This window comes from Blennius ocellaris, assembly GCF_963422515.1.
Source record: "Blennius ocellaris genome assembly, chromosome: 15".
Lineage (NCBI taxonomy): Eukaryota > Metazoa > Chordata > Actinopteri > Blenniiformes > Blenniidae > Blennius > Blennius ocellaris.
The window spans coordinates 17,516,827-17,532,407 of NC_137664.1; the positions used below are offsets into that span (position 1 = coordinate 17,516,827).

The following is a 15,581-nucleotide window of genomic DNA, read 5'->3' on the forward strand; positions in this document are numbered from 1 at the left end:
GTAGCACACATGGTGTAGTTTTAAGACGGTTAAATGATCACTGTGTTGCTTTTTGTTACTTTGGGGTGATTTGGTTTCTTCACATCTGGAGTGGGAGTGAAAGATCAGCGCCAACAGTGAAGAATATAATTCTTGTCTGTTTCCTTTGAATAAAAGAATGGATCAGTTTTATCCTATAATTATATTTTTTGTCCTCTATGCTTCACTTCAAAAGCTAGGAGGAGATTTTAGTTTCAGTGCTGTGAAAACAAAGCAACACTTGTGTCACTGTGCAGGATCCGAAGCCCAGCCAATGACAGGTGTTGAACCAGGTCACTAAAGCATCTAGACCCCCGTGGACATGCGTGGCCCGATCTTATTTTCTCAATAAAAACATTGATCCTTGAGCCTAATAAAGAAGATCAAAACTCTGCGTATTATTTCCTTGGACGGCTTGCTCTTGCTTCCACGTGCAACGTGTCTCTTGTAATTGTTGTGACGAAACAGTTTCAATACTGAACCAATTAAAAATAAACACACACATACACACACATTTCTGATGAGAACTTGGCCACCATTCCCTTCAAAGCAGTCACCTTGCACACTGTTACATCAGTCGCAGGGCTCTCGCGTTGCCTTGAACAACCTTTTCTCACACGTCGAGCACCATCTGGAACTTGTACTGGATGTCCTCCCCTGCAGGAAATCTTATTGCATCGATTGTGTTCATTTGTCTGTAAAACATGTAGAGAACCAGCTCACAGTCGCTTGTGCCAAGTTGTGAAGGATCTATTTGCTCTTGTGCCACAGAATAGTTTGACTCCCGTGAATTGCATGTTGAGTACTTGAGTACCGATCATGTTCCGCAGGTGATGGCCCTTGACTTTAGGATCACTGTCAGTTCGTTTAGAGGCTTGCTGATTTTGACTCCAGCTGAACAAAAGGTTGTTTTTGCACACGTCCTGGCAGACATTCTATCAGAATCCACGTGCGAATATGTTGAATCTTTGTTGGGACAATCAGGAATAGTCTTGGAACAATTTGAAGAGTTTTTGAAGAAACTCTGAGGTTCCGTAGTACACAAGCTGGATTTCTCTAATTCAATTCTAACTGGGGGTGTTCTGTTGATTAAAGAAACATTTCCATGAAGACAAGCTGACTGGAATTGTTAAACAAGAAAAAAAAAAAAAAAGAAAAAAAAAAAAGAGTAATATACTCACCAAACATTCCAAATTTCACATTATTTGGCCCCCGATTACACAACAACTTTTCAAGTATAATTACATCTAAAGGTTTTATGGACTGGGCGTCATGACACTCCAGAAGCCACCATTGTTGTTATTTTCCATCTACTCGCCCATCTGCAGAAGAACTATTTACTATGGCATTGGCTCGTGCATACATGCAGGAGCAGTGTTTTTCGAAAGATTTAAATTTTTGTCCCCGCCTACACTGACTTGGAGCATTTTCAAAAAGTACTGCTTCCAGTGGCTCCGAGCATTGTTGTTGTGTAAACAGACACCCAGAAAACAGGGCCTGAACTTTTATAACGCTGACCCCAAAATCGATTGCATCTATTGAGACATATGAAGACTTGAAGCGCAATCTTTAAGAATTATCTCAGATTTAAATTCGCTGCTGATAAGCGAGACGCTCGGCGTTATGCAGTACAATTTAAATTAGCATTTTACATCGTGGTGTGTTCAGACTCAACTTATTCCATTGACTTCCTGAACCCTTTACTTTTAAATAATGTAAAGTTATGTGGCACCATATCGTGTTGTTGTGATGGGCTTTTTTATCTTGTCAGACCAGGCAGGATAAGCCCTAAACAGTTAGCTAGTTATCCCTGCTAGCAGCAGCAGCAGCAGCAGCAGCCGTGGGTCGGTGCAGGTCAATATACACATGATTGGGTAGATGGTTGTGCATTGCTCTAGTGAAGTGATCACATCAGGTTTTTTTTCTGACACAGTCTCTGTTCTACCTTGCTCTGACTTTCTTGAAAAACATTCTGATGAACTGTGCTGGCTTCCTACATGTCTCTGTTTTTAGAATATCCTACTTGAGTGCTGCTACGAGGAAGCAGCCTGTCAGTTGCCGATGCAGTCTCACACATGGATAAAACACTAACCGATTAATCTGGACTCATTGTCTCTTAAACATCTCTTTCTCTTTGTTTATTTCAGGTTATCTCAGCTCTGTCGAGGATCTCCCACCACAGCATTGCACAAATCAAAGGCATCAGGTACGATTCTAATTTGTTCCTTTTTTCATTCAGCATTTGTACAACAGAATCACTCTGTGTCACAGGAAACCATCTGGATGGACATATCCCACGTTTTCTTAGTGGCCCCTATTAAAATGGATGTGGCCATTAACATCTGCTGCTCATTTAAAAGCCAATTTACATTTTAGGCAATTAGCTGCAGCTTTTAGTCACCATTATCTTGCGAGGCAAAGTAATCCTGCACACATTTCCATCTGTCACTCAAACGGCTCCGTTATTGTATGCACGTGAAGTCGTTCTGTAAGCCAGCAGTAATAGTGAGTATGAGGAAATCCTTCGCATTTCTTTATCGGCCCCCTGGATGAGCTTCTGATTTCTGTTCATTTGCTCGCCACGTTCGGAGCTCGGTGGCTCACCGACGCCGCATGAAAAGCCATTTTTTTATCTGTCTGAGTAATGAGTTGATGGAGAGGACTCGTTAGGACTCCTGCCAGGGAAAGAAAGGAGGGAGAGAAATGGAGAGAAAGACCCAAGTTGTTAATAAAGACAAGTTCTGGTCTATTCACTGACCATTTTAGTTGTGTTTTTTTTTACTATTTATTTGTTTATTTTTCCCTCCGTGTGAATCACTGAATGCATCTTTCAACTCAAGTTACCTAGAAGACTTTAATAAATAGTTCCTCTGCACATGTATGTGCAAGTATATGGATAATATCAACAATGGCACCCTAATTCTCCTGGGACTTCCACATTTTATTTACATCCTTTAACAAGCGTTTAGATAACCACCCCCCCCAACGCTGTCACCCACAGGTGACACTCACCTCTTCTTTCTCTTTTACCGGGTGACAAGTGATCGATAAAGGATGACTTTATTAAGCGAGGTGAAATTTGACTCCTGGCTTGATTAAGAAAGTGAGAGTTTATAAACGGTACACAAAGATAATGCTAATGGGGATGTGCAGGTTTGGTCAAGCTAATCCTACCTTACACATCCTATACTGCTGAATGACATTATGAATGACGTGTACTCTCACCGCACCGACTTGTCAGACCTTTTCTATCTCACTTTGAAGCTCCTGTCATCTGTGTGCAGGCCTGACAAAAGCTATAAGTCATTCAACACATTCCGTGTAGGTCGGGCACCATATAGGTGCAGTGCTCCTGCCCTCCAGGTCTGCTTACACACTTTATCTGTCACATATCCCACCTTTTAGAATAAGGTTGCAAAGTGGTTTTCAGCGCATATCGTTTGAAGTTCACACCCCAGCTAAAAATAGGTGTTTGGTGATGAACAGCAACAGATTAAGTTCAGCTGTGAATATATGCAAGGTTTACTAAGATATAGACCAGATACTGTACCTAACTCCACATTTAAATGTGCTCTTTGGTTTGTTATACTATATTCTTTTAGCACCGCTATTCAGATGTCTTCTGGAAAACCTCATAGAAAAAGGAAACGTATAATGGCGTCCACACGAGGCATGTATTTATTTGGATACTGAGCAAGGGCGTGAAGAGAGCGTTCAAAAACCAGAGGTGAGCTGAACTAGTCAGAGCCGTCTGCAAAACGCCTGTTAATTGTAGCTTGAGGAGTACTGAAATTAAATTAAAGTGGCATTTCTAAGTTTAAGTTAAATTAATAACTTGCTCTTTGCATGTAATATCACCCGTTACTGATACCAGTATCTTGAGAAAAGTAGATTTGTTTTTCACAACAAAGGCACTGGAGAAACATTTGGTTCAAAAAGTCACCATTTATATTAAAACTGGGGTGAAAAAACGAACCTCAAAAAATCTAACTATTCATTCTGTTTTTTTAATTCTCGTGAGCACCTCTGCAACAAATTTTGTTATTGTGATCAAGTGTTTTATTTCTATTTATCAAATTGGCAACTATGTGGAAAAAAAGGAGAGAAGCCAAAACATTCAATGGTGGATGAAGAATACAGGAGATGACAAAACATTACCAAAGACTTTGCTCTTATGAGTGGAGACCTTCAAAACTTGTAGAAATGACTTTAAGAAACAGACAATAACCAAAAGCATCCCTCCATCCATCAGAAAGTAGCTGCCACAGTAGTTCTCTCAGTAGACTATGAGGGCCAGACTTCTGATTCTTCCTGGATTTGCTTTAAAATCTCCCGGAAGTGTGTTGATAATGGACAATTCTTCAAAGGATACTGGGAAATTACAACCATTACATTTCTACTAGTTTAACGGGCAGCAAACTCAGTGCACCAACCTGTAGTTTTCCTGAACCACATTTTAAGTGATCATTCAAAAGACGTTGATGGTTCCTGAAACTCATTCTTAAGCCCCGTTTACACAACAATGTTTTCAAGTGAAAGTGGCGGTGTTGATCAGAGCCACTGGAAGCACAACTTTTCTGAAGCGCTACTACTGTCCCTGCATACTACCGCCTTAGTAACTCGTTCTTCTCCACATGCGCGAGTCGTTGGACAATGACATCGATGGCGGCCTCTAAAGTGTCATGACTCCCAGTTCATATTCTCCTGGGACTGAGAGTTTAGAGTCACCTGGAATAACAATCCAACTTATCCATACAAATGTCCACGCACTCGCCACTTTTAATGTTTGGAGTGTGTTGGTTCTCTTTGCGCAGGTGTGTGTAATTTAGTTACAAAAATAACCAACAGCACTAACTCGTGGTCCTGCATCCTATCGACATTGTTTTCAGTGTTTCTACTGTTTCTGTGTCAATTGATATCATTTTTAAAACATTGTCATGTAAACACAAAACTTTTTTGAAACAAAGAAAATGCAGGAATGATGCATTTTCACTTGAAACGATGCCGTGTAAACCGATCCTCAACAGCTGTAAAATCCATGCATGTGCGTAGACCGACTGGAATGATCGTTGTTCTAATGGCTATAAGTTAGTCAGCACTGTTTTTTCCACTGATGAGCAACATATAAAGGAGGTTGAATAAAACTTTAGCCTGCAGTGGCAACAGTCATGAAGTCAATGAAACAGTAAGCCTCAAGGTCCTCTTTTAAATCCTGTCATTCTTCTGAGGATGGATGAAACCCAGCCAGGTGTAACTGTGTGAAAAATGGGGGGAAAAAAAGTCTTTGTTGCAATAACAATAATAATGCCAAGATTTACAGCATGACTTGTTTGTTTTGTAGTCATTTTAGTTAATATAAGCAATGAATCATACTCTGTTATGTCACAGTTTTGCTGGTGTTTAATGTGTCTCACTGCACCTCAGAAATGCAGCAAATATAACACTAATTCAGGGTATATGACTACAGTTTGATATAGTATAGTAGTATGGTGCAGTGTGCATGTTCTTACTGGATTGTAGAAGTCAAACTGATCCAAAGGTGTGAGTGTGAGACTTTATGTGATCGTCTCTCTCTCTCTCTCTCTGCTCACCATGTGATGGACTTGACCTCTTCAGGATGTATGATATTTCTGTTATGTTGAATAAAAGAGTATAAGATATTGGTGGTTGGGACGAGTTATAAGTCTAAGTCCTCTAACACTCGATGAAACTGTTTGTTCTTGTGGAAGCCAAAGATCTACATCATTTTATCCTATTTAAAACCACTATTGGATCACAGAACAATCAGACATGGCAATATTTTTTTTTCTTCCACTCCAATAAACAGGTTTTTAAAGACAGGAAGTAAAAGGCGCTTCAACAATCTAATTGACAAGCACTTGGATAATGGATTTTTTTTTAAAGATAGTGAATTAAAAGCTCTTGTCTAGCTTCAGCTCCTTAAAGTGGTTGGCCTTGATTCTTACACAATAACCCCGTGATCCCAAATCGTTTGAACACAGATACAACGGGTCCATCCGTCGAGGTTTCAAACGGCCGGAAAGTTCCTCACCGTATCGAGTCTCTGAGTAACATTGCTTCGGGCCTGACCATTGATGTTCTGGTGAAGCTCATTGATCTTGTCTGTTCACTGTAATCAGGCCACAATAGTTCAGCTCTGTCACCGTGTCAGCAATCTAGCATTACAAAAGAAGTGTAGGCTTTAAACTGGTCCATTATAGTTTGTATACATAGAGTGGCCAAAAGGTTAAAAAAATGGCTTTAAACATTTTTTGAACTGTACATGGATTTTTTTGAACTCTTCACCTCTAACTCTATTTAGGATATTTGCATAGACCGTAAACACATTTAGATGCTAGAATAGAATATCAGAGGTATCAGCAGAATTTTATGACTCACAGCTGTTAGAACGTGTCGTTCAGTCAAAAGCGAACCACAACCTCTTAATCCTCTTCTTTTTGAAACCTCGTGTTCTCATCTCTTTGTGTGTCCTGTCCTCGCAGCTTATCTGCAGCATAAGCCCGGAGTCACCCACTGCCCTGTTATTCTTACTGCTTATCTTTTGTGTCCTCGGCCAACCCCATCATAACCTTCAAGTCGACTGTGCTCGCGTCCCGGTTCATCACTGATCCCTGCTGTTTGAGTGTGTGTCACGGGCTCCCGGGGGGAAACGGGGTCGCAGAGTGCAAGAAGCCTTGGCTCGCCGTCAAGAGAGGACAGGGGCTGCCGGAGATACTGTGCTCACTATGAGAGGAACTTCATTTTTATGTAATCATGTCTGATGTATGAGGCTCTGTGGTGATTCAGATGTCAATAGTTTCCATGAGTCATTTTCAAAGAATAATCACACAAAATTCTAAGGATGTAGTCATCACGCAGAGCTAGATTAGCACACGCTCAACTACGTAACATGAATTTGCTTCTAGAAAATATCTGTAATTACGAGCATTTGTTGTGTTTACTAGCTTTAAAGCAACTCAATTTCACAACATCTTAGACCCTATTCACATGACAATGCTTGAAGAGAAAATGCATGGTTTTCGCTGCAACATGTTGAAAACGATGTCCGTTTCCACGGAATAAGATGCTGACCAGCTTCTTTGTAGGTGAACTACTGATTACTGCTGTTCTGTTACTACTATATCTTATATATCTTATACTCGCACCACAGCCGTTGTCAAACAAACAGCAGTGCCAACTCTTGGCCTGGCATAAAAACAACATAATTTTCAGTGTTTCTATCATTTCTATGTAAATCTGAAACTATGTGTTTTAAGCCTGGCTCCCTTTTTTTTTTTTTGCATGTCTATATTATTTATATATGTTAATTTCCTCTTTCCCATTATTTCGCTTAGGCTCTCTAAAAGTGTCAAGGACAATAATCAGAGCATCTGAGTAGACATGCAAGATATTGGTGTATTTAGTTCTTTTACTTATTTTTTTTTCAAACAGATTATGCGACTGCAGTGTACAGCACGATCGGGATAAACATATATTTTCAAGAATCATTTGCTCAGCCTTCTCTTTTCTCATCATGTAGACTCAGCTCTGCCCCATCACACATATTAGTATGCAGTTATCACATTGCACATCCGCTTCTCATTTTTCACACATGGCGTTTGAATGCATCTCGTGTGCTAATTTCACACGTGAACACTGTTAAAATGACTCGCACGTGCCAAGAAATAACTCTCTTGCTTGTATGTTATCTGTGCACATTTACCCTCCCTCTCCACAAGCGAGAGTGGCTTGATGGGGAAAAGAAAAAAGAGAAAGAAGATCATAGTAGTGCCTTTAAAAGGGGGGAAAGGAGGGTTTTATAGACAGGCATCGCGCAATAAGTGACAAAGTGCACTAGCTGGCTGGAGCTCCAGAAACATATCGACCCCTGTAGATAAGAATCCGCATCCTGGGACATGAAACTGCTTCCACTGCTGACCATTCACACATAACAGCCTCACTGTTGTTCTGCTGCTTGACAAGAGTTGATCAATGGGAGCAACTCACCGCAGCATTGTGCGGCGCACACGTGCCAACAATTCCCCGTACAGTGCAGAGGACGCCGACATGATCACAAACGGATTGGAGTTGATTACACTGAAGCCGTCGGAGGAAGGGGGGAATTGGCCGAGGCACAATGTGAAAAACCCAAGAAAAATTATGAGTACTGACAGAGAAATTAAATAGTTTGACTCCTCTGGACTCAACACGCACTCACCTTTGTGCAGCGAACAATAGATTTTCCTGATAATGTTCAGTGTATATATCACTGTGTGGATGAAACCTTTTTAGGCCCACACACATTTTAGTTCCCAAGATATTAATCACGGAATATCTTTCACAAGCTATTGCTTCTATAAATGTTTGAATCCTGAAATCAACTGCTGTCAACTCGCAGCTTGTAAGCTTATATAGTCACCGACCTCCTCCATAAAGATATTATTGCCTTCAGCAATTAAGTGTATGAAAATACTTTAAACCAGCGGTGTCAAACATAAGGCCCACTAGAAGCTCTAATCCAGCCCATCAAATCACCAAACAAATTGTAAAAATGTCAAAAAAAACACTGATTATAATTGAACAATTTTAGTGTGTTTGTATAAACATGGACTGGTAAAATAGTAAAAAAGAGTTCTTTGATTGAGTGCAGAGTATATGTGATGTAAACGTTTATTTAAAAAAAAAACAATTACATCAAAGAATTACTCCGATCTCAACATAAAGCCAATTTTAATGAAAACCTCTGGTGCAAAATACAGTGAAATGTGAAAAAAGACTACCCCAGCCCACTCAAGATGAAGTTGAGCTGTATGTGGCCCATGATCTACTTTAAAGAACAGTAGTTTATAATGGGCACAAATTTGGCAGTTTCTGAGAGGAAATCCTTCCAGGTTTGTGTAAAGCAAATTTCCTGGTAAGTATAAAACCAAAAACTCGCAACTCACAAATTGCAGATTTGTCATTTTTCCAGCCTTAAATTTAGTAGAAAGTGTGGGTGCAATATTAGTTAATTTAAAAAGCAAATTCTGTTTCAATTTAGATTTTCCTTCCTTTTTTCATTTATTTTTTGACATTTTAATTTATTTGAGATAACATTTACTTTTTTTTTTTTTTTTTACTTAAGTCTTTGATGTGTGAAAACTCATTTTCTCTGTGATAGAATCACATTTAAAGTATTAGTGATACCCAGTGATACTGAAACATTGAGCTCAAGTAATATATTGAAACACACGCACACACACAGTATAAAGGAGAGAAAGAGGAGAAATTAATATTTTACCTGCAGGCATTACCTCCAGTTTTAGCAGTTTGGTGGCTGCTGGTCCGCCAACATTGCAACCTGCTGTTTTGCTGCAGAATTACTACTGTGGTCGTTAAATTCGTCTTTACAAAGTAAAGCTAATGAATAAAGTAAAGCTAAAGAATACCTTTTCAATCAGCTGTTGGGTAACTTTTTAAAGTGAAACTTTCTACAGTAATATTATTCCACTTGGTGTTCTGCAGTCGAAACACAAAAGTTGTCTTTTGTACGTTGAAGTCGTCGTCGTGTAAATGGGGTCTGAGTCTTCATAGACAGTAACCTGCTGCAGCACATAAATAGTCTCTGTGATGAAGTTGGATATCCCTCTAAATAATTATTTCCCCAAAAATGAGTTTTATTCACACCGAACTAACAAAAGAGTAAAGCCGAATGAGCCAAATCAGGGAGAACTGTGGAGATTTACTGGAACAATCAGATCTGCAAACAAATACTTTTTGGATGCTCCGAATCGAGAGTTGATTTGTTTTTTTTATTGCAACATCCTCCCTGGTTAACAGAGGCCCGAACAACGCGCTTGCAGGAAAGATAATGCAGCGGCGTGGAATAGCCAGGAGACGGCCCGTCAGAGGGCTTCTGATGAAATTATGAACATAGTTCAATTACACCTCGTTGCACCATTTAGGAGAAATGAAAACGGCAGCATCGGACAGTGCTTGGCTCCGCAAAACAACACGGAGGTGATAGATGCGAGTGCGCATCTCCACAAACTACTGTGTAATTAAATTTTGCCCTGCGGGACTCCATTATTAACTTATAATATAATGCACATTTCATTGTAGGGGGCCATCAGACGTGGGTGTGTTATTACGCTCCGGAGGACTCACCTTCTGGAGCTTCATAACGGCGAGCCAGGAAGCTCATAAATCTTTTTTTTTGTGTATGTGTGTGTGTGTGTGTGTGTGTGTGTGTGTGTGTGTGTGTGTGTTGGTATTACTTGTAATTAGCTTTTGGGAAAAACTAGTTTTAATGAAGTTACTCGGCTAAAACGAATCAGAGCGCGTGGAGCTGTTGGACTTGGTGTGTCCGCCCGCGAGTGACAAGTTGACCTTTGACTATATCGCTGAGCATCCATTAACCTGATGGCTGACACCCTCTAGCTTTAATTACGCCGAGGCTAATAGCTGGTGTCACACAGCTCGGGACACACACATGCATACCAAGATGCACACGACCCGGACCATGAAACAAACTTCTGCTTACTGGCTGTTTTTATATTCCGTGAGTTAACGGTGCGGCATTTGGCCTTAAACACACCGATGGGCCACTTCGCCGAAACACAATAAAAACATCTCAGCCATGCGATTCTGTCCTGCGAACAAAACGTCCAAGGATTTGAAAGCTTGGGAGCGTTGAAGGTCTCCGGTGTCTGAGGCTGTGGCGTTGGTATCAGTTCCCGTCTCATTGCACCATCTCCACCGTCTTCCCTTTGTTCTCTTTGTCCGCCTATCATTGATTTCCAAATGACCCCTACATGATCTTCTCTTTCAAATAGAACCGGCTGACAGATATTGTTCATAACGGAAGGGAAATATGATCTAAAAAAAGAGGGGCAAAAAAGATAAAGCAGTTCAGCTATGCTTTCTGATACAGAAATTTCTCACATTTTGAAGAAGGACGTGATTTAAATCAGACCGACGTACAGAACATGTGTATGTGGCCCCTTGAACCCCGAGTTCAGGGGCCACATACACATCAATTACATTTTGAGTGGGCTGGACCACTAAAATGGTCCTGTAATAACTTTTACATTTGAAACATTCAACTTTTTAAACAGACTTTTTAAGTCTTCCACACATGAAATAAATCCGATTTTCAGCCACACTGAAATAAATTATCTTCGTAACATAAAACAAGTTGCAGATTAATTCTCTTTTTGTCATTCCTTGACAGCAGCAGAATAACATGTATTTTTAAAGACATGAATTACAATGCAGCTGATTTAGTCAATGAGTTTGGTTGAAGGATCTGACGGGTTTTGACTTACCCTATTTCATATAATCAATGTATAAGAGTTTAAACAGTGCTATTGATTAGTGAACTGACATCAGTTACCACTTTACTTCATCGCACCACAAAAGTATTTTCAGCTGCTCGACTTTAATACAGCCACTCAAGAGAGGGCATCATATTTCCCCCGCGCTCGCCTCCCCGCTGTTAACTATAGTGTTGAATTTAAAATTTTATGGCTGAATTTTAAGGCCTGAACTGCTCTTAAAAGTTTATTGACGTGGCACGTGGCAGCACTGAGCTGCCGAGATGAGCCTGCTGGTTTCCTCCTCATCCTGGAGCCCGAGGTGATGTGGAGCTTCTCCAGTCACTCGTCACTCTGTTATTCTAATAAATGCTATACTTATATCGCTGTTATCGCAATTACATTTTTATTTTCTTTATTATTTCTTAATGTTTCTGCATTGTCCTTCATCCGATTAGAAAATCACTTTTTGACCTTTTGCCAACTGTTTAATTCCTGGTTTGCTTTAAATAAAAAACATTTTTTAGAAATTAATTGCCTCAAAATATATCTTTCAAACCCCTGTAGTGCATGTGGAAGGGATGCTGGTTTTTCAAGAGCTTGTAGACTTTGGGTTTGGGTCTACAAGCCCCTCGAGAGGCTCCTTCCTCTAAAGTATTTGTTTTTTTTCTCAAACATTTTAAGCTGTTCCAGCTATTTTTGTTGTAACTGTTTTACTAATTGAAACTATTTCTAAGCAATTGTAGTATTTGTAGTCATAGTATCTATTCCCACAGGTTGTATTCTTTTAAACATTATTCTGTTTTAATTATTTCTATTAATTCTAGCTTCTTGCGTTATTTTCCTGTTTAGCTTTTCTTGTAGTTTTAGCTCTATTTAGCAGTATTAGCTGTTTCAGCCTTTTGACTTATTTGACCTTTGAGTGTTGAGCAGCAACACTCCATTAAAATTGAGCAAAAATTATATTCAAATCAGATCAACAAGACGCAGGGTCAAGAAGAAGAAGTTTTAGGTTGTGTTTATGCAAAAAAGTGTTCTTTTCATTGTAAACATACACTGTTCTCCAAACATTGATGTGTAAACAAAATATTTCTGAAACAAAATCACAAAGACAATAGGTTTTCACTTAAACATTGTAAACGGAGCCTTGGTGCATGGAGCTCAAACTATATAACCATTTAAACGGTCTTATCCTCATTCCAAAGGTTAAATATGTTTGATTTTGGAAAAATGTAGGAGAATCGCCTCTCACCGTGGATCACTGTGTGTTTGTGAAGTTTGTTTCATTCTGATCGAGCTGGAGCTTATTTCCACTCCGGGTGTTTGGTTTTAAACATCAGCCGGGACAAAGCACGTTTTATGGTACACTGCAGTGAATCGCTCAACTATCAGTAATAATGTTTAAAATTTTAATCATGGTTAATGTGGTGGGTTATTACTGGGCTGGGAAAGATTCCCAGTGAATCCTAACATTAGCAGGAGTCTAACGGACTGCAGGAAAGAGTTTGTTTTGGCTCTGCAGATCAGTCTGAGGTTTTTTTTGCAGTGATTTTTAATTTTGTTGGGAAGTTTGGAAAATAGTTGCAACATTTGGAAAGAAAATTGTTGCCTTCAGCATTATATCAACATCACATTATTGTGTGTTGAATTCAGAATTAAGCCATATTCTTTCAGTTTTCAGCTGGCCGAAATGAATAATAACATATTTATACTGTTGTGCACATGAAACGTTATATTGTGTGAAGTTAAATGGTCAAAGCTTCATCATTCATGTCCTTAAACAAAATAAATCAATCAGTCATGCATCAGAGATAAATGCCAGTACATTTTTAAAACACCCAACAAATATGTTTCATATCTTCTATTCTATTCACAATTTAAATCTTGTATTGTTTTACTAATTTGGACTAGTTTTGTTGTCATAAACGTTCCGTGTACAGTCGTTAATTAAAAAAACTAATGCAATGCAATACAGGAGCACATACAAGATAATGGTTATAACAATTATAAAAACACTAATAATGAGGTGACTTCAGTAATTGTGTGTTGATATGTAATGTTATTTGAATGTGAACGTTACTGTGACAGTAATAAAGCAATTGTATTGGAGTCAATACAAAGAAATAAAACTCCAATAAATCCAAAATGAATGTCGACCTTCAGATTCTTGCCTGAAGTGACAAGAAATGTTTATTTCCTCCACTGTGGCATCCGCACAGATGTTGTTTAAGTTAGATTGTATCATTAGTGTTTATCAGTATCAACTCTGAACTTACAGCTTTGAACGTCTCTCCGCCCACACTGTCTGTTTTCATGGTTTCTTCACTCGTGTGTGTGTGTGTGTGTGTGTGTGTGTGTGTGTGTGTGTGTGCGCGTGTGCATGTGTCCTCTCTTGTTGACAAGAGGAAAACAAATAGTGTGTTGGGTGGTGGCGTTGAAACAGAGGGAGTGAAGGTCAGTGGAGGTGTTGATGTGCCTGCGTAGGATGTTGAGAGTTCGGCGCCTCCGGAATCCATAAAAACACACAACGAAACATATGAACAACGATGCATTCAATGATTCTACGGCTCTCAAGAGCCACTCGGGATTCAATGCAAATAATTAACACTTTATCTCAGTTATGTTGGCGCTGTTGATGGCTCGTGTTGATCGCGACCTCGCTGATTTTAATGGGTTTCGATTGTGCACGGCATTAAGATAATAGGCTGTAATTTACCACAATCACAGTCATCTCGTGGCACAGAAAAAAAAAAAGAAGTCATTAGCACGTTTGGCCGTTTGAACCTAATCCTGCACTTGATTTGCAAGAATCCCATCTCTTAGATAAATCCATGCGCTAATTGATTAGTCATTAGTTTTTACGCTCTGCCACTCCCTGGAGGTATTGTTGGGTGACACGACGTGGGAGCACGGATACGGAGATGAATCGCACAATGAGGATTCGCCCTTTCTTTCTCAGAATCCACCATGTTTGTCTCCCCTATGAAGGTCAATAGCTCCAGCTCAACACTGTCATTCCCCGAGCTTTACATTGCTCTACATTGTCCCCTGAGGGACCTTGAAAACTGGTCCAACCCCCCCTGAGAGGATTCATGAGACACCTGCCAACCCCGTCTGAATGTGGGGGGGGGGGGGGGGGGGTAAAAGGGCTGTTATTCCTCGCAGTATCGCTGGGAAAAGTTGACTGTGGGAACACGGCGCTTCTTTATCTGTCAGCTGCGACGTGTTGATGCGTTCTGACAATGTTGTTTGTGACTGATGGGATCCTCTGTTGAATAGATCCCGCCGCTGCCGGACTGACAAGCTGACAGATAGAACACGTACCTTTCCAACCGGTTATTTCTCAGCCCAGGCCACTGGAGTGTGTGTACATGCAGTGATAAAACACTCTCTCACGCTGTGTTGTTGTTTTTTTTTTTTTGTTTTTGTGTGTGTGTGTGTGTGTGTGTGTGTACCAGGCCTTTCCCGTCGGAGGACACCGCTCTGAACGAAGATGATGTGTACCGCAGCTTGGAGGAGCTGGCAGAGTAAGTGCACGTTCCTCCACAAAACACCCACACACACAGTTTTGTGTCTCCCAGCGAGGCATTGCAAATATTTCTCTGAAGAGTTCCCCGAAATTTAACTGTAACCCCACCACTTAATTGCACCTCCGACACTGGACTGCACGATTTGATGGATCAGCATTTGGTAAAGCCGTATCGCAGGCTGCACACCTCTAAGTGAAAAAATTCATTGCGAGACAAACACAGAATTTTGACAAATGGTAAATGGTCTAGATTTATATAGCGCCTTCTAACCACACTGAGTGCAGTCCCAAAGCGCTTCACATATCAGTCATTCACCCATTCACGCTCACATTCACACACCAATGGGACAGAGCTGCCATGCAAGGCGCTAGTTGACCACTGGGAGCAATTTAGGGTTCAGTGTCTTGCCCAAGGACACTTCGACACATAGACCAGTGTAGACTGGGATCGAACCTCCGACCTCTCACTCCGAAAGACGACCACTCTACCACCTGAGCCACGGTCGCCCCGACAAGATGCATGTATTTACAAACTGTATTTACACGGGGGACCACCATGTGGCACTTTAGCTGCTAGGAAGTGGCTCCCTGAAGCTTTACGTGAAAGTAAACTTATTTTATGCTATTTGTACACCAGACATGGAAAAAGTGGTGGAGATTCCTGCCAATATATCTTTATACAAAAATAGTATAACATCTCTGCAGTTGTAGTCTTATTGCAATCACAAGGTTTAATAATT

At 40.3% G+C, this 15,581-nt stretch overlaps 1 protein-coding gene across 2 annotated transcripts in view; it reads left to right on the top strand.

The window, feature by feature from the left end:
• Positions 1-15,581, top strand: part of vav2 (vav 2 guanine nucleotide exchange factor) — a 250,899-nt gene that overhangs the window by 164,380 nt on the left and 70,938 nt on the right. For both annotated transcript variants that reach the window (XM_080510604.1, XM_080510605.1), the window contains exons 3-4: positions 2,166-2,224; positions 14,771-14,839. In XM_080510604.1, the coding sequence (XP_080366730.1) occupies positions 2,166-2,224; positions 14,771-14,839 (128 nt within the window). The remainder of the gene's footprint in view (positions 1-2,165; positions 2,225-14,770; positions 14,840-15,581) is intronic.